Source organism: Akebia trifoliata, chromosome 15 (genome assembly GCF_017979445.1).
Source record: "Akebia trifoliata isolate Shusen 1 chromosome 15, ASM1797944v1, whole genome shotgun sequence".
NCBI classification, from domain to species: Eukaryota; Viridiplantae; Streptophyta; class Magnoliopsida; order Ranunculales; family Lardizabalaceae; genus Akebia; species Akebia trifoliata.
In genome coordinates, this window is record NC_141389.1 from 6,342,430 (window position 1) to 6,366,762 (window position 24,333).

The window sequence follows — 24,333 nt, forward strand, 5'->3', positions numbered from 1 at the left end:
AAGCCAAATTTGATTGTGTATTTTTCTCATGTTTTGGTTTAAGAAACATCCCTAGACCTGCTATTAGCATCCCAACTCTTAGTTATTACACCCAAATTTCTTAAATTACTTATCACACGCTAAACTATCCAAACTGTACAACCCGTTTTGGTTCAAGTTATTATCATTCAAACAATTTCTATAATTGTTTTAATTAGTTTACAATTAGGATTAGACTCATATTAAATTCAAAACCTAAAAATAGATCTCCGACAAAAAAAAAAAAATAGGAGAGCTCCTAATGGCACCCCAACTCTTACTTATTCTCAATCATTTATTTATTTTTTAATTAGGGTGTAATGAGTAACAGTTGGGGTGCCAGTAGCAGCTCTCAACAACTTTATGTCATTAATTTTAACAGCTTAGATATTTGAAAAGCACTTTCCTTACAAAGGAAAATTCTGTATGTAGAATCCAAAAACCATGATCGGATGACAGACTTACGTAGATCACGAAATGAATTTTATGAACTTTAAAAAAAATTTAAAATTATTTTCGGCCGTCCATATTCAAAACCTTGCATCAAGTTCAAAAATAAAAATAGTATTTTTTTTTTATGTCAGAAATATTAACTCTAGGTGGAGTGACAATATAAACTACATTTCAAGACTTTTTCTTAAGGCAATGCGTCATTTTGCTGAAATGGATTATCACATTAACAATCCAACATCACTGCCCTCTAAATTTAATCAAAAAACTTAGATCTAAAAAAATAAATAAAATAATATTTTAACCTGATTTTAAAATTTAAAATTAAAATCCAACGGTGAAAAAATAACTTTGTTTGAAATTTATTTTTTCAAAATTGATAGAATTGTGTCCTCTACAACCGTGAAGCATTGGATTATCTTTTTTGGGTATCATAAGGTGAGTCCAAGGACCATTAGTAAAGGTAAAATATTTACTAACTTAGTAAGTCTAGTGGGACTCTTTTTTACTTACTTTTCAGGTCTCAACCTTTCAGTAAAGGAAACATGGGTTGAGCGCGGCGACTTATATCATAAATTATAAAATTCATTCTCACAATAATGTTTAACATTTAAAAGGCTTAGGAAGGAAGAAAGCCAAAAAAAAAAAAAAAAAAAAATTAAAATAAAATTATATTATAGAATTATAGAAAAGCTTACGAATCTCCTGGTAGAGGTTCAGTGGTCATTGTGTGCGAGCTTCCTTCCATGCCTGCCTCTCTCTCTCTCTCACTCTCTCTCTCTGTGTCTCTATGGATAAATAAATAAATAAAAAGATAAAGCAAAAGACCAGCTTGACTGTCGTTATCCGTCTCAAAAAATATCGTTGCTAGTGGCCGTCCTTACATGATGCCATTATGTTTTCAATCCAGTGCCATGCACACTTGGACTTCACTCTTCACTTGAATCGATTTTGAATCGGTTAGCCTTATCAACTTCGTAAGATTTCAAATCTTACAAAGGGTCATTGGGCTCAAATAAATTATCACATTGAAAATCCAACAATACATCTTTCTAGATTTCATGAAAAAAACTTAGATTAAAAAAAAAAAAGAATGCTTGATCCAAGGTGTTGAAAATTGACAGCTACCGAACTCCCAAATTTAAAATTAATTACAACTATGAAAATTTACCTTTTGTTGTAAAAAAAATAAAATTGAAGTTTTGAGAAATTTGTCTTGTAGAGAACCTTGTGACATTGGATCAAATTTTTATGCAAAAAATCTTGTAAAGAACCTTGGTGGAGGGATTTATTTCTAAGTAGTCCCTAAGTTTTGGGCGGTAGCTTGATAGGACATTTCATAATTTTTTTTATTTCTTAATGGTCCCTTAGTATTGTCAAACTCGCCACTTTTTATTTATTGTCTAATTCACTGCTTTTTATTTATTGTCAAACTCACCGCTTTTTATTTATTGTCGAGTTCACAACTTTTATTATTGAACTCATCGCTATTTAGTGTCAACGTTGGTAAAACACACTTATTTTCGATTTTTGAGTTTTTTTACTAAAATACACGGAAAGATCAACTAAAACTTAAGATAACGACTTTATATGATTTCGAACCGAAAAAACTATCTTGATCTATTATCATCCAAAAATTAAGGAAAAAATTTTTAAAAAACCCAAACTTTTCACATGCATCTTCAAAATATTAAAAAAAAAACCTTTGAAAACGACTTCTTCTTTTTTAAATCATTTCCAACACAATAGAGTCTTCGAAATTTGATTGAGATGTCAAAAATCCAATTTCTTTTTATGATTACGATGAGTTCGAACGGTTAGGGCATTCAATCATGAGAAATATGGGAGATGAGGTTCAGTGACTATTGAGAAAAGAAAAGTTTGCTAAGTAGACTATTTAGAACCTACTCAAAACTTAGGAACTATTTACAAAAACTTAAACTTATGGACTTCAACTGATTTCCCCAATTTTTTGATGCACAAGATGATGAAACTTTTATCCATTGTTGTACTTGTACAACTTATGGAATGAAACGACTTGTCTTAAGCTAAAATTGGTTTAAAGAAAGTATCTAACCATATTATACCTTTAAAAATATATTTAAATTATTAACAATGATGGATATTAGATTAAAAATATATGGTAAGATTTGAGTTATTCCCTAAAAACATTAGAGGAGTTTTGAAACCAATTTTGATTAGACAAAAAAAGAAATTGAGTTGACTTGTTCAAGCCACTTTTTCTTGGATGTGTGAAGCATTTAAACAGACTTAATTTTTTTTTTTCTAAACATATATTAGTTAAATTTATAGTAAGGAATTTTTTTTTTGGTTAATATATGTTTTTCCATAAAATCTAGAAGAAAGTGGTGTTGGATTTTTGATGTGGTAATCCATGTGGGTCCAATGACCCTTACTAAATAAGTTTGGTTCAAAATTATTATTTTTTAACTTTTGAAAATAAAGAAAGGGTAATTTCGTCTTTTTAAGTTTATGCCTTGGAGTGAGAATCGTGCATCTATTCTCGTGGTGCACATGAAGACCAGAGGGTAATTTTAGCCATTGGTCTTTATGTGAAGAGTGACCTTTCCCATTAAGTGCATATAAAAGACCAGAGGGGAAGTTTTGTCCTTTTGAAAGGGAATGTCCTTTCAACTGTTGGTCGTTAAAGGCAGACTGAAGTCAAAGGTTGCATGTATTTAGATTGAAAACAGAGGGGATATCTCTAATATGCATTAAATATGAGGGTATGTCAAAATTACCTTTATTTTTATTTCTTATTTTTTTCTGAGTTTTTGGAGAATATTTGAGAAATCCCGTGGTTTAAAATAGATGACATGCCCCTTAACCTCAGTCATCTCTTATAGACTAATACTAAATGACATAAAAGCCCTCATTTTCAATTTTTAGGATAAAATACATAACCCTTGAAATAAATAGCGATAGAGATCCACTAAAAAGGAAAATTCTAGATGCTTAACTTCCTCTATCAAAAAATTCTTCAAACTCTTTAAAAAAATTAGAAAAAAACTATAAGAATAAGGAGTTGTCTAATTAATTCAGAATTAATTGATGGATTATTCAATCATAGTTTTTAATTAAATCAGCCCTGAACTTAACCACTCTCCACCTCTTAAAACCAGAACTCATGTACCTATTTTGGTGGCTAGAACATCACTTTTATGATCTTCAAATATAATCTGGACTTTTTTTTTTTTTTTTTTTCTTTTCATCTTTGTCAAATTAAATCCAATTGATCCCCTCAGAATAATCACCAAAGCCATAATTGGTCTTCGTAATATCATTGCTCATCATTCTTCAATTGTCAAGCCGTTGTCCATCGATCATGAGCTTCACACATAGATCACAAAATAAATTTTAAGGACTTTCTAAAATGTTAATAAAAAAATAATCTTTGCTTTTGAATTTTGAATTTTGATTTTAAATTCCGTGACCACATCTCCATGTAGCATCCAAAACCATGATTCATTGCCGCATGTCTATAAATTACAAAATAAATTTTAACAACTTTCAAAAAAAAAAATTAATAATAATAATAATAATAATATATATATATATATATATATATATGGGTAGCGTTCAATGGCAAACTTTTTAGCAAACTTTTTGGCAAAACATTTTTCAAAACATGAGTTAGAGGTTTTGGAATGGGCTGATTTTTGGTGAGGATGATCTGTACGGTGAGGAGATCATCATCACCAAAAATCAGCCCATTCCAAAACTTCTAACCCATGTTTACAAGCTGAAAACTCTTGGACCGTCCATTTTTTGTACACTGTTTTTGATGGGGTTAGACATTTTGGAATGGGCTGATTTTTGGTGATGATGATCTCCTCATCATAGAGATCATCCTCACCAAAAATCAGCCCATTCCAAAACCTCTAACTCATGTTTTGAAAAATGTTTTGACAAAAAGTTTGCTAAAAAGTTTGCCATTGAATGTCCCCCTATATATATATATATATATATATATATATGTATATGGATCAGGTTCAAGGGACATATGAGAAAACATATGTAAAAATAATGTAACATTAATAAAATTTTCAAATATGGGTAAGAAACTTTGGATTGAGCGGATTTTTTGTGAGAATGATCTCTATGATGGGAAGATCATCCAAGAAAAAAAAAAAATCAGTCCAATCTGAAACATCTAACCCCATTAAAACTGATTTAGAATGTGGACCATCGATTTTTTGCCAATTTTTGTCACTAATTTGTAAATCACTTTTGATGGATTTAGAAGTTTCTGATTGAGCTGATTTTTTGTGAGGATGATCTTCTCATCATAGTGACCATCCTTGCAAAAAATCAGCTCAATCCAAAACCTTTAACCCATATTTTGAAAAACCATTGTTTTTTCATATGTTTTTATATATGGCCCTTGAACCGCCCCCTATATAGGGTTGGGTTCCGTAGACACATAAAGCTACAACATTTTTGTCTTATATGGTTAAAAAGGTTCGAATTGGGCTGATATTTTGTGAGGATGATCTCTATGGTGAGGGGATCATCATTGCAAAAAATCATCTCATTCCAAAACTTCTAACCCCATCAAAAATGGTTTAGAAAAATTGGACGGTCTAAAATTTTTCAACTTGTAAACATGGAGCAGGAAGTTTCATAATGGGCTGATTTTTGGCAAGGATGATCTCCTCACCATAGACATCATCCTCACAAAAAATCAGCCCATTCCAAACATTTTTGCCCATATAAGACAAAACACATTGTAGCTTTATGAGTAGTTTTATGTGTATACGAATCCAAATCCATATATATATATATATATATATATAGGGTCACGTTCCTAAGACTCATATTGAGACTCACATTGCGACACACCGTTTTGTCTTATATGGGCAAAAATGTTTGGAATGAGCTGATTTTTTGTGAGGATGATCTCTGTGATGAGGGGATCATCCTGGCAAAAAATCATCCCATTCCAAAACTTCTAACCCCATCAAAATTGATTTACAAAAATTGGACGGTCTATAAATTTTCAACAAAAATTGGACGGTCTAGACGTTTCATAATGAGCTGATTTTTGGCAAGGATGATCTCCTCACCATAGAGATCATCCTCACAAAAAATCAGCCCATTCCAAATATTTTTGCCCATATAAGACAAAACGGTGTGTCGCAATGTGAGTCCCAATATGAGTCTTAGGAACGCTGTTCATATATATATATATATATATATATAGGGTCAGGTTCAAAGGACAACCATTTCTACACACATATAGACAACGTGTTTTGTCTTATATGGGCAAAAATGTTTGGAATGGACTGATTTTTTGTGAGGATGATCTCTGTGATGAGGAGATCATCCTTGCCAAAAATCAGCTCATTATGAAACTTCTAGACCGTCCAATTTTTGTTGAAAAATTATAGACCGTCCAATTTTTGTAAATCAATTTTGATGGGGTTACAAGTTTTGGAATGGGATGATTTTTTGCCAGGATGATCCCCTCATCACAGAGATCATCCTCACAAAAAATCAATCCATTCCAAACATTTTTGCCCATATAAGACAAAACACGTTGTCTATATGTGTGTAGAAATGGTTGTCCTTTGAACCTGACCCATATATATATATATATATGGGTCAGGTTCAAAGGACAACCATTTCAACACACATACTACAACGTGTTTTGTCTTATATGGGCAAAAATGTTTGGAATGGGATGATTTTTTGCCAGGATGATCCCCTCATCACAGAGATCATCCTCACAAAAAATCAGCCCATTCCTAACATTTTTACCCATATAAGACAAACATGTTGTCTATATGTGTGTCGCAATGTGTGTCGTAGGAACCCGACCCTATATATATATATATATATATACATATATATATATATATATATATATATATATATATATATATATATATATATATATATATATATATATATATATATATATATTATTGTTGGATTTTAATTTTATATTTAGGAGGTAGGGTAGGATTTGATTTAACGTAAAGTTGTGTTATCTTTTCTTAATTTGGATAACAATTGGACTTGAATTGACATAAAGTTGTGTTGTCTTTTCTTAATTTGGATAACAATTGGACTTGATTTGACATAAAGTTGTCTCATTTAATTTGAGTTACAATTGTATCCACTACGTGAAAATCCCAAATTTGTATAAAAAAATTTGTTGGGCCTGGCCTATCGAATTTAAAAACCCAAAACTCTACGGCCCATGGACCACGTTTTCATCTTCTCTTTCACTCATTGTTTCTCTTTCTCTCTGCTTCTCTCATTGTTTCTCTTTTTCTCTGTCTTTCTCACATAGTCCGATCGATCGACTTCTCATAGTCTTTCTGTCTCACAGTCTCTTTCTCGATTGATTTGTCTCCCTCGATAGATCTCATCTCCTACTCTATTTAATCAATCAATCTCGATCTAGATTTGATCCTTGTTTTCTCTATATCTCATCGTTACTTGTCTCTGATAGCTAGAAGTGACCTATCAATCTCGCTACTTGTTTCTGATAGCTCGAAGTGTGCAAAAAATCAGCTCAATCCAAAACCTTTAACCCATATTTTGAAAAACCATTGTTTTTTCATATGTTTTTATATATGGCCCTTGAACCGCCCCCTATATATATAGGGTTGGGTTCCGTAGACACATAAAGCTATAACATTTTTGTCTTATATGGTTAAAAAGATTTGAATTGGGCTGATATTTTGTGAGGATGATCTCTATGATGAGGGGATCATCATTGCAAAAAATCATCCCATTCCAAAACTTCTAACCCCATCAAAAATGGTTTAGAAAAATTGGACGGTTTAAAATTTTTCAACTTGTAAACATGGAGCTAGAAGCTTCATAATGGGCTGATTTTTGGCAAGGATGATCTCCTCACCATAGAGATCATCCTCACAAAAAATCAGCCCATTCCAAACATTTTTGCCCATATAAGACAAAACACGTTGTAGCTTTATGAGTAGTTTTATGTGTATACGAATCCAAATCCATATATATATATATATATCATTGTTGGATTTTAATTTTATATTTAGGAGGTAGGGTAGGATTTGATTTAACGTAAAGTTGTGTTGTCTTTTCTTAATTTGGATAACAATTGGACTTGATTTGACATAAAGTTGTCTCATTTAATTTGAGTTACAATTGTATCCACTACGTGAAAATCCAAATTTGTATAAAAAAAATTTGTTGGGCCTGGCCTTTCGAATTTTAAAACCCAAAACTCCACGGCCCATGGACCACGTTTTCATCTTCTCTTTCACTCATTGTTTCTCTTTCTCTCTGCCTCTCTCACTGTTTCTCTTTTTCTCTGTCTCTCTCACATAGTCCAATCGATCGACCTCTCACAGTCTTTCTGTCTCACAGTCTCTTTCTCGATTGATTTGTCTCCCTCGATAGATCTCATCTCCTACTCTATTTAATCAATCGATCTCGATCTAGATCTGATCCTCGTTTTCTCTGTATCTCATCTATATCTGTATCTCATCGTTACTTGTCTCTGATAGCTAGAAGTGACCTATCAATCTCGCTACTTGTTTCTGATAGCTCGAAGTGATCAGATTGGTCACAAGGGGACTCTTAGCTGTTGCATCACCTTACGCGATAAGATAGGAATCATTGCGACTACGGGCTACGTACTCTCTCTAATCTCTCTTTTCTTTATATAGACTGCATTAAGGTTTTTTATCCGATATATTTATATTTGAATTGCAGATTTAGGTTTTTTATCCGATATATTTCGTATCAATCTCGATACCTATAGATTCCTATATTTTGAAGCATGTAATTTGATACTTCTAGATAATGTCTGAATGTGGAGAAGAGTAAATTATGGAAAGGCTTCTAAATAATGTCTGAATGTGGAGAATTTATTGAGACTAATTACGAAATTGTGAGAATTTATTGAGACTAATTTATTTTGTTTGTCTTAGAATCGAAAAATTCTGATACAAATTGAAACATAATAAAATTAGGAGGGGATGAATTGAAACAATGACCATTACAAGGGGAAATATATCCCTTCAACTTGGTCTTCTCTAAGAGACTAATTTAAATGACCTAAATGTCTTGAAAATTCTGTATTTTTCTCATCAAAAGCCGTCATAATGCACCCTTTAAGGTAAAATTTTAACTCTCATCTTGAACCTTGAGATTGTATTTACTTCAACTTTCAATTCTCTAGAGAAAGAATGGATTTTGAGAGAAAAATAACAGATTTAAAGATAAATGTCAACGTGAAAATATGAAATATTTGACAATAAAATAATTTGGCAAATCTTGAAACACTGACATTTTTCAATGTTGAGAATGATTCGAGCTTCTTCTCTTTGCTTTTTAATTTTTTGGAGTATGTGTTAAGATTTGATCAGCTTTGTATTGATGAGTTCGTCAATCTAAGTTGTTCTTATATTGGGTTTCTGTTATTTCTGAATATCAAATTAACACTTTTATTTTATTTTATTGATGTGTGTGTGTTGAAGTTTTAAAATCACTAAAAGTGACTTATATTTTATTTTAAAAATAATAATTGATTGTGTTATTAGTCATATCTTGAACTACATTTGTGTTCTATTGATGGTGTTACTGTGCTCTAGCCACCCTCTTTAGTTCTTATCATGGTTGAGCTTTTGATTATGTTCTCTGTTTCTGTAGATGGGATCACTAGAATATATTTTATTTGTTTAGCACTCTTCTTTCATTAATTCTGCAAGCAGTTTGTGTAGTAACAATAGCTGAATATATATAGCTTATAGTTTGATCAAGGTGGTTTTGATGGATGATCCTTCATTCATTTGGTATTTGTTCGATGTTTGGACCGTCGAATGTCAAACTTGTTATATGTTCCTACTCGAATAGAGGCAAAGTAATTGATGTTTTGCATTGTCCAATACGTCTAATCAAAATCCAAAAAATTTATAAAATTGCACTTTTGCAGCCATGGAACCAAACTAATCCATAACTTAGGGCTGTTACAATATCAATTTGATTTGAACTGAGTTAATGTCTATACAATCTTCCTAATTTTCATCCTTGATATCAGTTAAGGTTAATTGGGATAGTAGAAGCACTAGTTTTGCTCTGTACTGCGTTTCGTTTTGTATGTTCTTATTCTGACAATGTTTGAATGACCATAACAAGGGGAAGCATGTAATTTGATGCTTTCTTTTTTGTTTAGAATACTTTTTTTGGGCCTTTGGAGCGTTCTCTATTGTTAATGGAGTCTTGGGTTTTCTTGTTTTAAATCTTTAGGAAATGGGTTATCTATTTTTTATTTGGATCCCCTTTTTTGGGTCTTCGGATCGATATCTTCCTTATCATTGTTAATGAAGTTTTGGGTATTCTTATTTTTTTGAATTTTATGAAGGAGTTCTCATCTATTTTTGGATTGAGTTTTTGGGCCTCCGGATCGATTTATTATGTCCTTGTTATTGGAGTTTTGGTTCTTGTCTTGTATGTAGAGGTTGTTAATGGAGTTTTATTTGTTCAAATTTTTGTCCAAGCTCATAGATCTAAATATTCATGGGTGAGTAATTATTTGTTTTGCACATTCAAAAAGTAGGGAAATATATATCTCTTATTTAAAATGTAGATAGATATCTGAAACTGTTCTACATAGATAAATGTACATTTATTTATTAATCTCAATTTATGCAACTTTATTTAAGTTCATTGAGTCCAAAACCACTTAGGCTAGCATAATTTTTTTTTGATCCCAGCCTTAGTTTTCACTTGAAGATGGAAGTGATCTTCGATGTCATACTATTTGGTTCTGGACAGTAATCCTAAAATTAACAAATCCCAACCAGCATGCAATTTCCCGAGATATGTCATGGCAAATCCCAATCAGCATCTTGAAATTAACAAATCCCAATTAGTACATATCACATTGTTTTATTATTAATGTGTCCAACCTGATTAGCATGCATTTTCCTGACAAATGTCTTGAAAGTCTTCAAATTCTTGCTTTGAAGTAGTTCGTCGGATAGCAATGAGCAATTTGCCTTTACTTTTCTTCACTTTTATATATTTTTTATCATATATAGAACTTCTCTTCACTTTTAGATCTTCTTTCTTTGAATTCTAAGACATGCAATGAGAAATTTGCCTTTACTTCTAACGAATGACGAATTCAACTCATTAATTGAAATTTGAAAGCGCCCTCGATTCGCGGGGTGGGTGGATCTGCATTTGACCTTTGAGATTTGGGAGTCACCACCTAGTTATTACGGTCTAGGAACCGAATTTTGACTTTAAAAGGCAAATAAACTAATTTACGAAAGAAAAATACGAGTCCGGGGATCACGTTACGGGATTGAAAGGTGTTAGGCACCAACCCTGCCTGGCAAACGACGGTCTCTACTAATTCCTAAATAAAACTACATTGCTAACAAGACCTAAATAATAATAAAAAAATAAAAATACTCACCTTTTCCGAACGCAACGATTTTGTTCCCTTAGATCTGATAGAATAGCTCCTCGTGTAGGATTCCTTGCTTTGTTTTGTCTCCGGATCTAATCTCTGAGCTCTGAGGCAAGGAATCTCTTTCTTAGATCTGAATTCTTCGAATTTGTTTATAGATTTTTAGGTGTTTTTGAAGGGTTTCTAGGTGTTTTTTGAGCTAAAGTTGAGGTAGGGGTGTTAGGTAAGGAGTTAGGGCTTCAAAATTAGGGTATATGGGAGGCTAGGAAAGCTTTTTAACCTACTTCTCTTAGGGTTTATTTTTAGATACGAAAATAGGGTGTGGAGGCTCCTATTTATAAAGTTTTTTAGAAGAATTAGGGTTTGATTAGGATTTCTTTTAGGGTTTTAATTAGGGTTTTGACTTTAGTCTTATGAGATTGACTTAGTCTTTAGGGTTTTAATTTAGGGATTTGACTTTAGTCTTATGAGATTGACTTGATTAGTTTAGATTACGGTTTTGACTTTAGTCTTATGAGATTGACTTGATTTGTTTAGATTAGGGTTTTGACTTTAGTCTTAAAAGATTGACTTGATTAGTTTAGATTAGGGTTTTGACTTTAGTCTTATGAGATTGACTTTAATACTTTGACTTTAGTCTTTTTTAGTTGACTTTTAGTCTTACTTGATTGACTTTAAGCTTACTTGATTGACTTAATTTTTGGATAACCCCCTTTATTATATCTTTAATTCTTTAGGCCCCTAGATGGAGTCGTCCTTGAATAAATATCCTAGCAACCATCAACAATTTTGCCTGAAAGTCAGATTGATCGATTTTTTTTGTTCAAAATTTTAAATTAATTTTTATTAATGTTTTACTTTAAATTATTTAATGTTTTATTTATTAATTTCAAAATTTTTAATTATTAAAATTATAAAATTACTATTTTACCCTTGGAGAGGACTTTTTGCGTTTTAAGTCATTTTTCAATGTTCCAGGATGTTTTGGAATCAATTTTTCGTAAGGAATTCAATGAGAATATTGTTTTGTGTCATTTATGAAATTTTTGTGCGAAATGATTGTGAATTTTATGAAGGGCATTTTCGTAATTTTATCAAATTCTGTGAAAATTGGCAAAATGGTTTAATCGATTTCGATTTGTTATTTTATGTGTTTGAATGGATTTTTCTAAGCGTAAAGTGGGCTCTAGGGATATTTTAAGATTAGGGGTATTTTGGTAATTTGATCATTTTTTAGTGATTTTTATCGTAAAACTTCGTTTTATCTGCAAGATGATGATTTCTATGTTTCTGGGGTCATATTTTCATAGTGTAACGTGGTTTCTACAGTTTTGTTAGTTCGAGATACCTCATCTGGATTTCTGAAACATATCTAGTAACAAATAAAGCATTGGAATAATCATCTATCATTGAGAACCGTTGCAATCGAGTTGACGAGTTGATTAATCAGGCGGATGCAAAAATGGGGTGTCTACAAAATTGCACCTGATGACCTTTTTTGTTTGTGTTTTTGATAAATGTACCTAGTTGTCCATAGACTACTAAAGAATATGATTTTACTGAAGCATGCTACTATGCTTTCTTTTGGGAGTGTACATAGCACATTGTTTTATGCTTGAGCACCTCTCTGCTCTATCTAATTTATTTGCCTTATTGTTGTGGTGTAATTGAACCATGACATTATACAAGTTTTTATTTATTTATTTATTTTGAGAACGCTTACTCATAATTTCTATATACTATTCTAACTTTGCATGTTATTTGCCATTTTTGGATTGATTGTGGTTAGATTCCTATTACCAACATTATTTTTCAAATCTTATCCTATTACAAAATTAGATAGTTTGTCACTCTAAGAGATTATGTCAAGATACATTTTATTTTCAATTTATTGAAAGTTCCATTAAACTATGTCGTTCTATTCATTCTACTTGTAGATGTCTTCGACGTTGATGATTCCAAGTAAAGAGTGGATAACGAAACTTAAATTATCAAATGAATACCTCAAAGGTGTATATTCTTTCCTCGCGCATTTGAAATAAAATAGTCTGAGTTTGGGGGATGATGGTTACTATTATTGTTCTAGTATCAAATGTCGTAACACGTTTAGGAAGAAAAAACTAGACGTAATTTTAGAACACCTAATCTGTGACGGTATTGATACATCTTACACGACATGTAGTTTTTATGGTGAACATTGAGGTGAAAGTCATTTTACAGTTGGGGCTAGTGCATCTGTTAGTCAATATGACAAAGATGCACACCCAAGAGTGACTAATATGTTAAATGATGCACTTAGCCATTTTCCTAATGAAGAAGTTGAAGATGATGTAGATACTTTTGTATATGAATGTCGTGAAGGAAATGATGGTATTCTATATAAGAGAACAATAGAAGATGCGATACAACCCCTATATTTGTTGTGTCGAGAAGAAGATACAAAATTGTCAATTACAGTTGAATTATTGAGTATGAAGAGTAGACATCAATAGTCTCACAAGAGTTTCGATGAGTTATAGCAAACTATTAAAGGAATACCACCGAAAGAGAACACTTTACCAGAAAACACCTACTCTGCAAAGAAGATGATTAAGACTCTGAGAATGAAGTGTGAAGTTATTCATGCATGCCCTAATGATTGCATATTGTATTGGAGAGAGCATGAACATAGGGATAACTATCCTAAATGTGATGAGAGCAGATGGAAACCGATTAATGAAAGAAAGTCGAAGAGCAAGTGTCTATCACAGAAAATTTTAAGATATTTTTCACTAACACCAAGATTGAAATGGATGTATACCATATTGTGAATTGTAGAGAATATGAAATGGCATTTCAAAGTCGGTGAAAATGAAAACAAGATGTTCATGCATCATCTGAGGGATTCTACTTGTTGGAGAATAATAGATTGTAAATGGAAAGACTTTACTGCTGAGCCACGTAACGTACAGTTATGACTTGCAACAAATGGATTTAATCCATTTGGAATAAAAAATAATTCATACAGTTGTTGGCCAGTTATGGTTGTTCCGTACAATCTTCCACCATCGTTATGTATGCGGAAAGAATTTACGATGTTAACATTATTGATTTTTCGAAAAACTAGTTCAGGGTATGACATTGACGTCTACTTGCAACCATTGATCGCGGAGTTGGATGAGTTATGGTCGACAGGAATTGAAACATATGATTGTATCACTAAGAGTATGGTTATCATGAAAGCAATTTTGACATAGGCTACACATGATTTTCTAGCATATGGTTATATGTCGGGTTATAGGGCCACAGGTAAGTTTGGATGTCCTGTTTGTAGTAAAGCGACCAAATCAATCTGGTTAAAACATGAAAGGAAGTTTACTTACATGGGACACATAAAATTCTTAGCCGATTCAACACATTGTTTTAGAAGTCAAAAATCACAATTTAATGGAATGGAAGAACATAGGAAGCTGAGTTGTCGTTTGAGTGGTATCGAATTATTAAACAAAATGAAAATTATTCTGTTCGAATTTGAAAAAGTCCCTAGCAAGAAGAGGAAGATATCTGCAAATGATGAGACTCTGTGGTAAAAAAAGTCAATATTCTTTAACTTACCATATTGGAAAGAACTTCTTATTCGCCATAATATAAATGTGATGCATGTTGAAAAGAATGTGATAGAAAACCTCCTTGCAATAATAATAAAAACTAAAGATAAGACTAAGGATTGTTGTAAAGCTCAGTTAGATTTAAAAGAAATGAGGATAAAGAAAAATTTATGGCCGGTGAACATCAATGACAAAGAGGAATTACCCAAAGCTTTGTATGAATTGTCCCATAAGGAAAAAGATTTAATCTATGAAACTTTGTACAATTTGAAAGTTCCTACGGGGTACAGTTCAAATTAGAAACATAATGTGAATTTATAAGAGCTTCAGTTGAAAAATCTAAAGTTACATGATTATCACATCTTTATGCAATAACTACTATCGATGTTGTTAATGCATGCATTCAAAACACAGAAGCAGAAGCCATTGCATGCTACTATTTTATAATTATCATTATTTTTCATTGTCTTGTGCTCGAAAAAAGTCAATCGTATGGAGTTGCAGAGTATTAAAGAAGGTGTTGTAGAAACACTTTGTGTGTTTGAAAAATACTTTCTCCCTGCATTTTTTGTTTATATGATACACGTTGTTGTGCACTTAGCAGAGCAAAAAAATGTGTGGACCTATCTGATACCGATGGATGTATCCTTTTGAACGGTAATTTTATAATATAATTTATAATTTATTTTAATTATTTTCTTTTAAAAAAATACTTCCTTATATGTGACACATGTATCAAGATGATGAGGAGTTTTAAACAGTATCTTGTTAATCATACATATCCAAATGGTTCTATTTCAGAATGTTATCTCTTAGAAGAAGCAATGATGTATTATATGCATTATATGCCGAAAAGTATAAGTATTTTAGGAAGTCATAAGAAATGAAGTGGAAGATTCATGGATGATGATAGTGAGCGTGCCTACCCTACCTACTCTATCGATAAAAATGGAAAGCCATATGTTCTTACTGATGTGCAGTACTAACAAACCCGCAAGTGGGTACTCTTACAATCTGTTGAGAATCCAAAATGGGAAAAGTAAGTCAAATTCAAATTTGATTATAATATTTAATTTAGGTTTTTACAATGAACTTACAATATTTTTAACAGGAAGTATCAAGAATACCTTCAAACACACAATCTTCATGGACACACGCGAGTAAGAAATCGTAAGGCCAATCCATGATCAGAGCCACCACTACCATATGTCTCTTGGGTTAGAAAACAATTAAAAGATGAGGCTCTTCTAGGAAGAAAAAAATTTTAAATTGATATATCGTATCAAAATTTTGATGACTCCTTCTCTATTGGATTACACGTGGCATTTTTAAGGAAGTAATCCAAATTTTGGTGGAAATATAGGTGCGTGAAATAAATTTAAGACAAAATGTGTCATGTAATGAGGAGTTTTCTTTATAATTTTGAAGCCGCCTACCTATTTTAAAGTGAGAACCATAGGAATAAAAAAATCATTTATTATGTTTTGCTCCAAACTGTCAAACCATCCCCTGTATGCATTTTGGTTTGGTTCTCAGTTTGTCAAACCATCCCCTATATCCTAATTTTTGAATGTCCAAAAAAAAGAGAGCTCTCTTAGAATTCTATAAACGAAAGTGTAATTAGGGGTCTAGGTTTGATTTGACATAAAGTTGTCTCATTTAATTTGGATTACAATTGTGTCAAATGATTAAATGAAGAAAAAATTTTAAATTAATATATCGTATCCATAATTATGATCCAAAATCCAAACAAAGTCAATTGACTAAGTCCTAGACCCAATAGTCCCTCTTGGATCGCGGTGCAATGAACCTCTTGGGTGGTGCAATGAATAGTGCATGATTTCCTTGAGATTTGTACATCAGTAAAGTTGCGTGATTTTGTAGACACTCATTTTTATATTCGCCCGATTAATCAACTCGTCAATTCGATTGCGATGGTTCCCAATGATGGATGAATATTCCAATATTTTTTTGTTATTACTAGATATGTTTCAGAAATTCAAATGAGATATTTCAAATAAGCAAACTTTATAAACCACGCTATTCTAGGAAAATATGACCCAAAAATATAGAAATCATCATTTTGAGACAAAAAGAAGCTTTATGAGAAAAATCACTAAAAGATTACCAAATTACCAAGGTATTGAATTCGAATCCCTCACTATGTGAAAACTAAAGAATTTGATAGGAAAATTAGACGGGCCAAAGTCCACAAATTTTAGAAGGCAAATTTTGACAACCTATGGCCATTGGAAAGTTTGATGATCCCCAATTTAACAGCTTAGAGCCATCAAATTTCTCCCCATTCTCCATTAATTTAACGAGTTTGGTCCATCAAAAATGAAAATTTGACAATGAAAATTTTGATTCCTTGGTCAGTCAAATTTATGAAATTGGACGGCCTTGGGCTGTCAAATATAGGCTTTTTTCACATTTTACCTTTAATTTAAGAGTCACCCTCAAGGATTTATCCCATAAATTATATGATGCGTGTGGGTGGAGGGAACAAATTGCAAATACTTATAGGATTAGCCGGATGCTCTAAAAAGTCGAGGTATTAAATCTACAATTGCAACAGTGTAGGCTACACCTCACAAAGAAACTTTTTGCTCATGGAAAAGTTGATTCCAGATTTGACAGAAGCATGATCAACCAATCACACGATGCCAAAGTGTGTAGTTTTGTAAATTGGGAACACTCTCAATACATGCGGCTTCGTGAGATTGGTCAACATGGGATTCTATTAAATCTCTGAATGAGTTGACTATGAGCGAAAAAAATTTCATTTCACCCATAAATTTTTATTTGTTTTCAAAGAAAAAAGGTGAGTAATGAGAGGATAAAAAAAGTTTCCAAGTACCACTTCCCAAGGGAAGTGGGACACACTAGACTTTTAAAAATAAAATAATATTTTGTCGAAAATAATTCATAATTTATAGTGTCTCAAACCGCATTTGAGGCTCTCCATTAAACAAACCTTAATAAATATCTTGTAAGTAAGAAATACAACTAAAATATAAAAATAAAAAGGAAAAAAAAAAAGAAATGAAGGTACATAATTAAAATAAATAGCTTACTTATGAACAGTTGTAGGCTCATTTTCCACTTGAATTATTCTGCTTCATAAATAGGAGCAAAGATATGTGTTGAGAAAGCCAAGATAGCAAACACAAAAGATAATAAATAAAATAGAAGTAAATAAGCAAAGAACACAAGCTTTGTGTGGTTCAACAAGATTGTCTATGTCCATGACTGCAAAGAGAATCCTTTTGACTTTGATAAACTTACAATCTCTCTCCTTCTCTAAGAAACCGAGTCACTCATTCTAACCGATTTCGAGTTTCACAACAAGTGTGTATATCAGAAAAAATAACATAAGTAACCTTAAGAAAAATATTACGTATTTGCCCTTTCTGTAAACCCTAAATTTTTTGGTTACAGGGACTCTGCCCTAGAGCCCATAAGGAAGGGTGCATTGTTCCCCTACATCCCCAACCCAGGGGCGTTGCTCCCTGCACCTCTGCAATTCAACGGGCTCAATATCCATGTCATACCCCCAACAAAATGCAAGGCACATGCACAACAATATGGAAACCTATTCTTCCATGAAGATATGTGGTTGGGACACACTAGACGTGAGAGTAATTGATTGTGGCATAAGAACATGGGATTGAATCTCCAAATTGAAAAAATCTCACAAAAAAATGACATTTTGAGAGATAAATATTTGTTGGACAGTGGGATTAAAGCAATAATAACCCTTATACATTAGGTTGTACCAAAACAAATAATACATCAAACAGATTGATATTAGATTTAAGATAATGGTAGAGTTTGAGACTTGGAACAAAGAAAGTGATATTGGTCGAAAGATTACTAAATAAGTTTGCTTGATTTCACCAGGGAAAGACTGTGAAGAAGGTTTGGATGGAAGTTAGCAAGATAACATAGCCTGCAACAATTAAAGCGATAGTGGTCCATGGGCTACGAAAATAAGTGTGCATGAATTCATCTATGTGGACCCTTCACTTTTTTTGTATATATGAATGAATTTCATCTACAACTTTTGAATAGGCAGAAGGATCATGAATCAATCCTGTTGCCAATTGGTTAATGAGATTAGCCACTTCCTCATCACTGCCAAGGTAATTGCAAATTATGCCCTCAGAGCGCAACACTTTCATGTCATCAGCATTCTCAATGAGTGTATCTAGGAAACAAATGAAGGTGATGAATGCAAGCTTTTCAATGGTATCATAGCTCAATTCATACAATTAAATTGAGAAACCTGTCTTTGGTGTAGTGGTTGATTTCTATTTGAAGAAGTAATAGCTCTCCACTTAGCAAATGAGTTCGGAATTCAACATCACATAAACGAATTGAATTCTTTCTCTTGAATGTAATCCCCATAGCTAGAAGCTCCTTGACTGGAGGGTATGATCACTTCGATCGCTTCAGCCTACGCTGGGGATGAAAATAGGTTTGCCACCGACTAGTTTGGCATGAAAAAGGTCTAGGATGTGAAAATGATTTAGAACACCAAATGGTGATGAACTCATCCCATAGGTTTTACCAATTTCTGAGTTGATATACTTATTAACCACATGTTTAAGGTCATCATTATTGTCCACCAACACCTTCAAAATTAGGTACGGGAGTTGATTATCAAGCAAGAACAAATCTCTAGATATCAAGGGTATGTCATTTTCTAATGTCATGAACATGTTCGATCCAATACCATACATGACTTGTTCACTGAAATTCAAAATAAAGCTACCATCCAAAAGCATCATGACTGTGAATGCTTCATTGTCAAAACTAGCCATGATGGAATCATCGTAGTACATCTTAGCCTCACTAGTTTTAGATTCAAGCTTACTGTAGATATCTTTCATGCTAGAACCATAATTAGCAACAAATTGCCGAGCAGACGTGAACTTGAGCTCTTCTATCCTTGCTAACTTAAGTTTGCCATGGTGATAAGGTCACTGCAGGATCAAAGCATTCACTGTAAGCTTTATTCTCCCGCATCCATAGCGGTACTCTAGGAATATGAATGCAACGTTCCATTTTTTTGTTTGTGGTGTCCGTGTCTGTGCGGGACAACTCGTCCTTCAGACCTCGTAGCCGGTTGATAGATTCTTCTGTGATCATGGAACTGGGATACAAATGGCATGTGAGGAGACAATTAAAACTAAAAGTTGTTTTCTATCACTCTGTTTTGTTTTGTTTTTTTTTTCCAATCAATATAAAAATTACGAAAAAAGGAAAATTTTGGACACTTAATCACCTCCTTCATAACTCCAATTACCGAGATTTCTTATAGTATTGTATTTAATATTCCAACAGTCTCATGAATTGGTTATTCCTAAACGAGTTATGAAACCTGTCACGAACATACCTTGTCTCCACATTGGATCAAGAACATGTCAGAGAGATATCAAAAACTGTTAATTCATGTAGGACCTGACTGAATTAATTGGCAATTCACTGAATTAATTGATGAATGTTTTAATCAATTGTCCAAATTCACAGAAAACATGCAGCTTGTCGTTAATTTAAACTGCAACTTAGAACTATCATTTATTAATAGAAAATCTCAAGTCTTTCTACAGACAGTCTACGCTACGTATCACCTCTAAAATTTGAATAAGGGTGGGGCGGGGGGGGGGGGGGGGGGGGGGGGGGGATTTATTTAGAATTTTCAGTAGGGCATAAAATAGGCATGTGAGAAAACACAAATTGAACTCAAAATTGATTTCTTTCAGTTATTTTTTCCATTTCTAAAGAAAATTTAATAGTAGGGGAAAAGAGCAATTCATCCTAATTGTGGTTATATTCTGTGTCAGCCTACAAGGAATGGAGATTTATTGTTCACTGTATAAAACTGTGTGTGAGAAGTTACCATTACACCAACAAAAACAAATAATTCGTATGAGATCCTTTATTAATAATGTGTAAAACTGGTTGTAAAAATTTGTAGGGTGAAAATTTAAAAAGAGTGTTTGATTTGTGTTTGGAAAAAAAAAAAAAAAACAAAGAGAAGAACAAGAACAAGAAGAATAGAAGAGTGAAAGGAGGAGAGAAGGCGGAATAGGGTTATAGTGAATAAAGGTGCAAAGGAGAAGAAAAATAAGGAGAGAGAGAGAGAGAGAGGGAGGATCTCGACGGCGGCGGTGCTTGCTAATGACTGTGGTGGCAGTGATGGTGGTGGTGGTGGAAAGGTAAAGGGGAAAAATAAGATGAGCTATGTTTTTCTCAGGGTTGGGTGACTTTCATTTTTCCATTGACACGGTGGGAAAATGAAATCTAAAACCTTAGCTGGATTTTTAGATTAGGTTGAATTCATTTTTCATGAAAAATATCAATCAAACATATAAAAAATATCATTTTTTATTTATAAAAGATGTTATTTTTCATAATAAAAGAAGTACAATTTTCCTCCATTGTTAGATAATCAAATACACCTTAAATAAATCTAGGGTACTTTACAAATATCTCACCTGTTAAATCATTAAGAAAATGCAACCTTAACTTAAGGTAAGGTGCAAACCTAATGTAGCATTTTGCAAGGGATAAGCTTAATATCATTAATTTAATAGAGGGACTTTCTAAAAGACCCATAAATTATATCCATTAAGGAGGACTTTCCAGGTCTTAACCTTGGGTCGGGGTTACAAAGTTCACTTAATAACATTTGTTTAATGAGGAGCCCCAAACATGACATGAAGCTATTTTAATTATAAATTATAAATTCTTTATTACAATATTTAATACTAATTATAATTGAATAAACAATCTTTCTAACAACATTTAACATAAAATATAATTGTAAAAAAAAAAAAAGAATAAAAAAAAATATAATAGAATATAAATAACTTACTGACTACTATAAGATTGAGACTCATTGGTCTTCGGGTGTGAACTCCCCTCATTAAAACCCTCATTCATGCCTACGAACTGTTTAGGTTTACACACAATACAAAAATCCTAATTTTTAGAAGTCCGAAAAAACAGAGCTCTGTTAGAATTTTATAGATGAAAGTGTAATTAGAGGTCCACACGGGTTTTTGTCTTTTTTAATTTAGGTAACAGTCGGATTTGATTTGATATAAAGTTGTCTAATTTAATTTGGTTACAATTGTGTCCAATGATTGAATGAAGAAAAAAATTTAAATCGATATATCGTATCAAAATTTTGATGACACCTTCTCCATTGGATTACATGTGGCATTTCTAAGAAGGTATTCCAAATTTTGATGGAACTATAAGAGCGTGAAATAAATTTAAGACAGCAAGTGTCATGTAATGAGGAGGTCCCTTCATAGTTTTGAAGCGGCCTACCTACTTTAAAGTGATACCCATTAAAATAAAAAAATCATTTATTATGTTTTGCACCAAACAGTCAAACCATCCCCTATATGCATTCTGGTTCGGTTCTCAGTTTGTCAAACCATCCCCTGTATCCTAATTTTCAGATGTCGAAAAAAAAAGAGCTGTCTTAGAATTTTATAGATGAAAGTGTAATTAGGGTCCACACGGTTGGGTTTGATTTGAGATGAAGTTGTGTTGTCTCTTTTAATTGGGTAACGGTTGGGTTTGATTTGACATAAAGTTGTTTCTTTTAATTTGGGTTACAATTGTGTACAATGATTGAATGAAGAAAAAATTTTAAATCGATATATCGTATCAAAATTTTGATGACACCTTCTCCATTGGATTACACGTGGCATTTCTAAGGAGGTATTCCAAATTTTGATGAAAATATAAATGCGTAAAATAAATTCAAGACACCACGTGTCATGTAATGAGATTTCTTCATAATTTTGAAGCAGCCTACCTACTTTAAAGTGAGACCCATTACAATAAAAAAAATCATTTATTATCTTTTGCACCAAACTGTCAAACCATCCCCTATAAGCATTTTGGTTCAATTCTTAGTTTGATTCACGTCTAGGACATAATTAAATCAAGAATCGAACCGAATCAATTGATTTTTAAAAACTTAAATCCAGAACTAAACCATTATCTATGATCAGGGCTTAGAAATTTGATTCTAGCTATGGCCCTATATATAGAGACTTTAAGGTTGAAAAATTCATAAAATCCTTTAAATAGACAAAATACGTTGATAGTCCATAATTATTATTGTTTTTAAATATATTGTGTATTTTTGCACTAATTACAATTATTTTTGTATAACAGGAAAAATTATAAATTTTTGAAAACGAATTAGAAAAATTTGAGGCATTCATTATGATCCAAGATCCGAACAAAGTCAACTAAAAAAGACCAAGACCCAGTGGTCCCTCATGGATCGGGGCATGATGAACCTCTTGGGGAGTGCAATGAATAGTGCATAATTTCCTCGAGATTTGTACATCAGTAAAGCAGCATGATTTATATCCAAACGAATTAGGTTTTTGAGTTTTTGTAAAACACGAAAGTGTTTCGAATCCTAAAGAAACCCTAATTTGATCTTCATAAATAAGAGACCAGATTAGAGACAAATTATTCCATCTCCTTTGAGATCATCTTCTCTAGTTTTTTTCTATTTTCTATTTTCTATTTTTTAGGTTTTTAGGTAAGTTTCTATGGAAGGTTTATAAATAGAAAGAGACTCTACTAGATTTGATTCCAAGATCAATAAATTCTTCTTTTCTCATCTCTCCATTTTTATTTAATTTTTTTAAATTGATTTTTCAATGTTTCTTGGCTAAATCAACGTTAGAGAAGTCAATGAAGCCGAAGTAAAATATAATGAATGAACTTGTTTTGAATCTATCATGTTTTATTGTTCTTAATTGATTTACTTTTTGTTTGTAAGTATTGAATGTCTATTTTAAATTATCGAGAGTTCTAATGGTTTAATCATAGATAAGGTCAATTTAAATCATGCTTAGTTCCGGTAATTGATTTAGATGTCTATATTTGTTTAATTTAAAAGAAATTATACTTTTTAATTATTATGTGTATTAAACCAGATTTACTTTTCGATCTATGGGCATTAGTTTTGTTTGAGCAGATTGAGATAAAAACGATTTGAACTTGTTTTATTTATTATATTTGCTAAGGTCGATTTGACTGATCTAACCTTTCTTTTATAATTTTTATATTTCATTAGTGTAATTTAATATTCTTAAATAAGTTTTTAATTAGTTACTCATAGTTTTTAATTTTTAAGTTAGAAGGATAATTCGATAACATTATCTTTGTGAATCAACCCTTGCTTACCAGGATTTATATATTTTTGTTCTATTATTTTCATTGATAATTTACACAATCAATAAATTGGTGCCGCTACCGGGGACAACAGTTTGATCCAATATTTTTTAACAGAATTTCGATTAGGATTTCTAGGAATTGAAGTTTTGTTTTAAAAAAAAAAAAAAAAAAAACTTTCATTGGATTTCTGAATCACGAGCAAGCAAAACTTAAAATATTTTTGATTTTCATTAGAATTTTATCGGGGCGCGATCAAACCTTAAAATTCTCATCTTGAATTTTGACAGTAACTTTCTGCAGATTATAGGAATTTAATGAACTAGTAAACTTTTAAATTTTTTTTACTTGACGAGGAATGATGTAATTGGATAATTTATTCGACCACCCAAATCTGGTTCTTTAACCGCAAAAAAAAAAAAAAAAAAAAAAAAAAAAAAAAACTTTTCTCTTCTTTTCTTTTCATTTCTTTTCTTTTTAGATTTAAACTTGTATTAATTTTACAAATTGAAAATTTTATTTTATTCAAGAAGGCTCATAATGTAATAGATTTAGGGAAGTATAATAATAGGAAGTAACTATCTCGGCCTCTCAAATTCGTACATCTAGATTGGTGTTGGG

The 24,333-nt window shown here is 32.0% G+C and overlaps 1 protein-coding gene across 2 annotated transcripts in view; it reads right to left on the reverse strand.

Annotated features, from left to right (window-relative positions):
* Positions 1-21,425, reverse strand: part of LOC147384118 (UPF0481 protein At3g47200-like) — a 44,022-nt gene extending 22,597 nt beyond the window's left edge. The window contains exon 1 of one of the 2 annotated variants that reach the window (XM_086425410.1): positions 21,374-21,425. Coding sequence is in view for 1 of the 2 variants with exons in the window: in XM_086425407.1 (XP_086281533.1) it covers positions 1,167-1,216 (50 nt within the window). In the remaining variant the exon portion in view is untranslated. Of the gene's footprint in view, positions 1-1,166; positions 1,254-21,373 lie in introns of those variants that run through there. The other variant, XM_086425407.1, reaches the window with a different exon arrangement.
* Between the last annotated feature and the right edge of the window lie 2,908 nt (positions 21,426-24,333).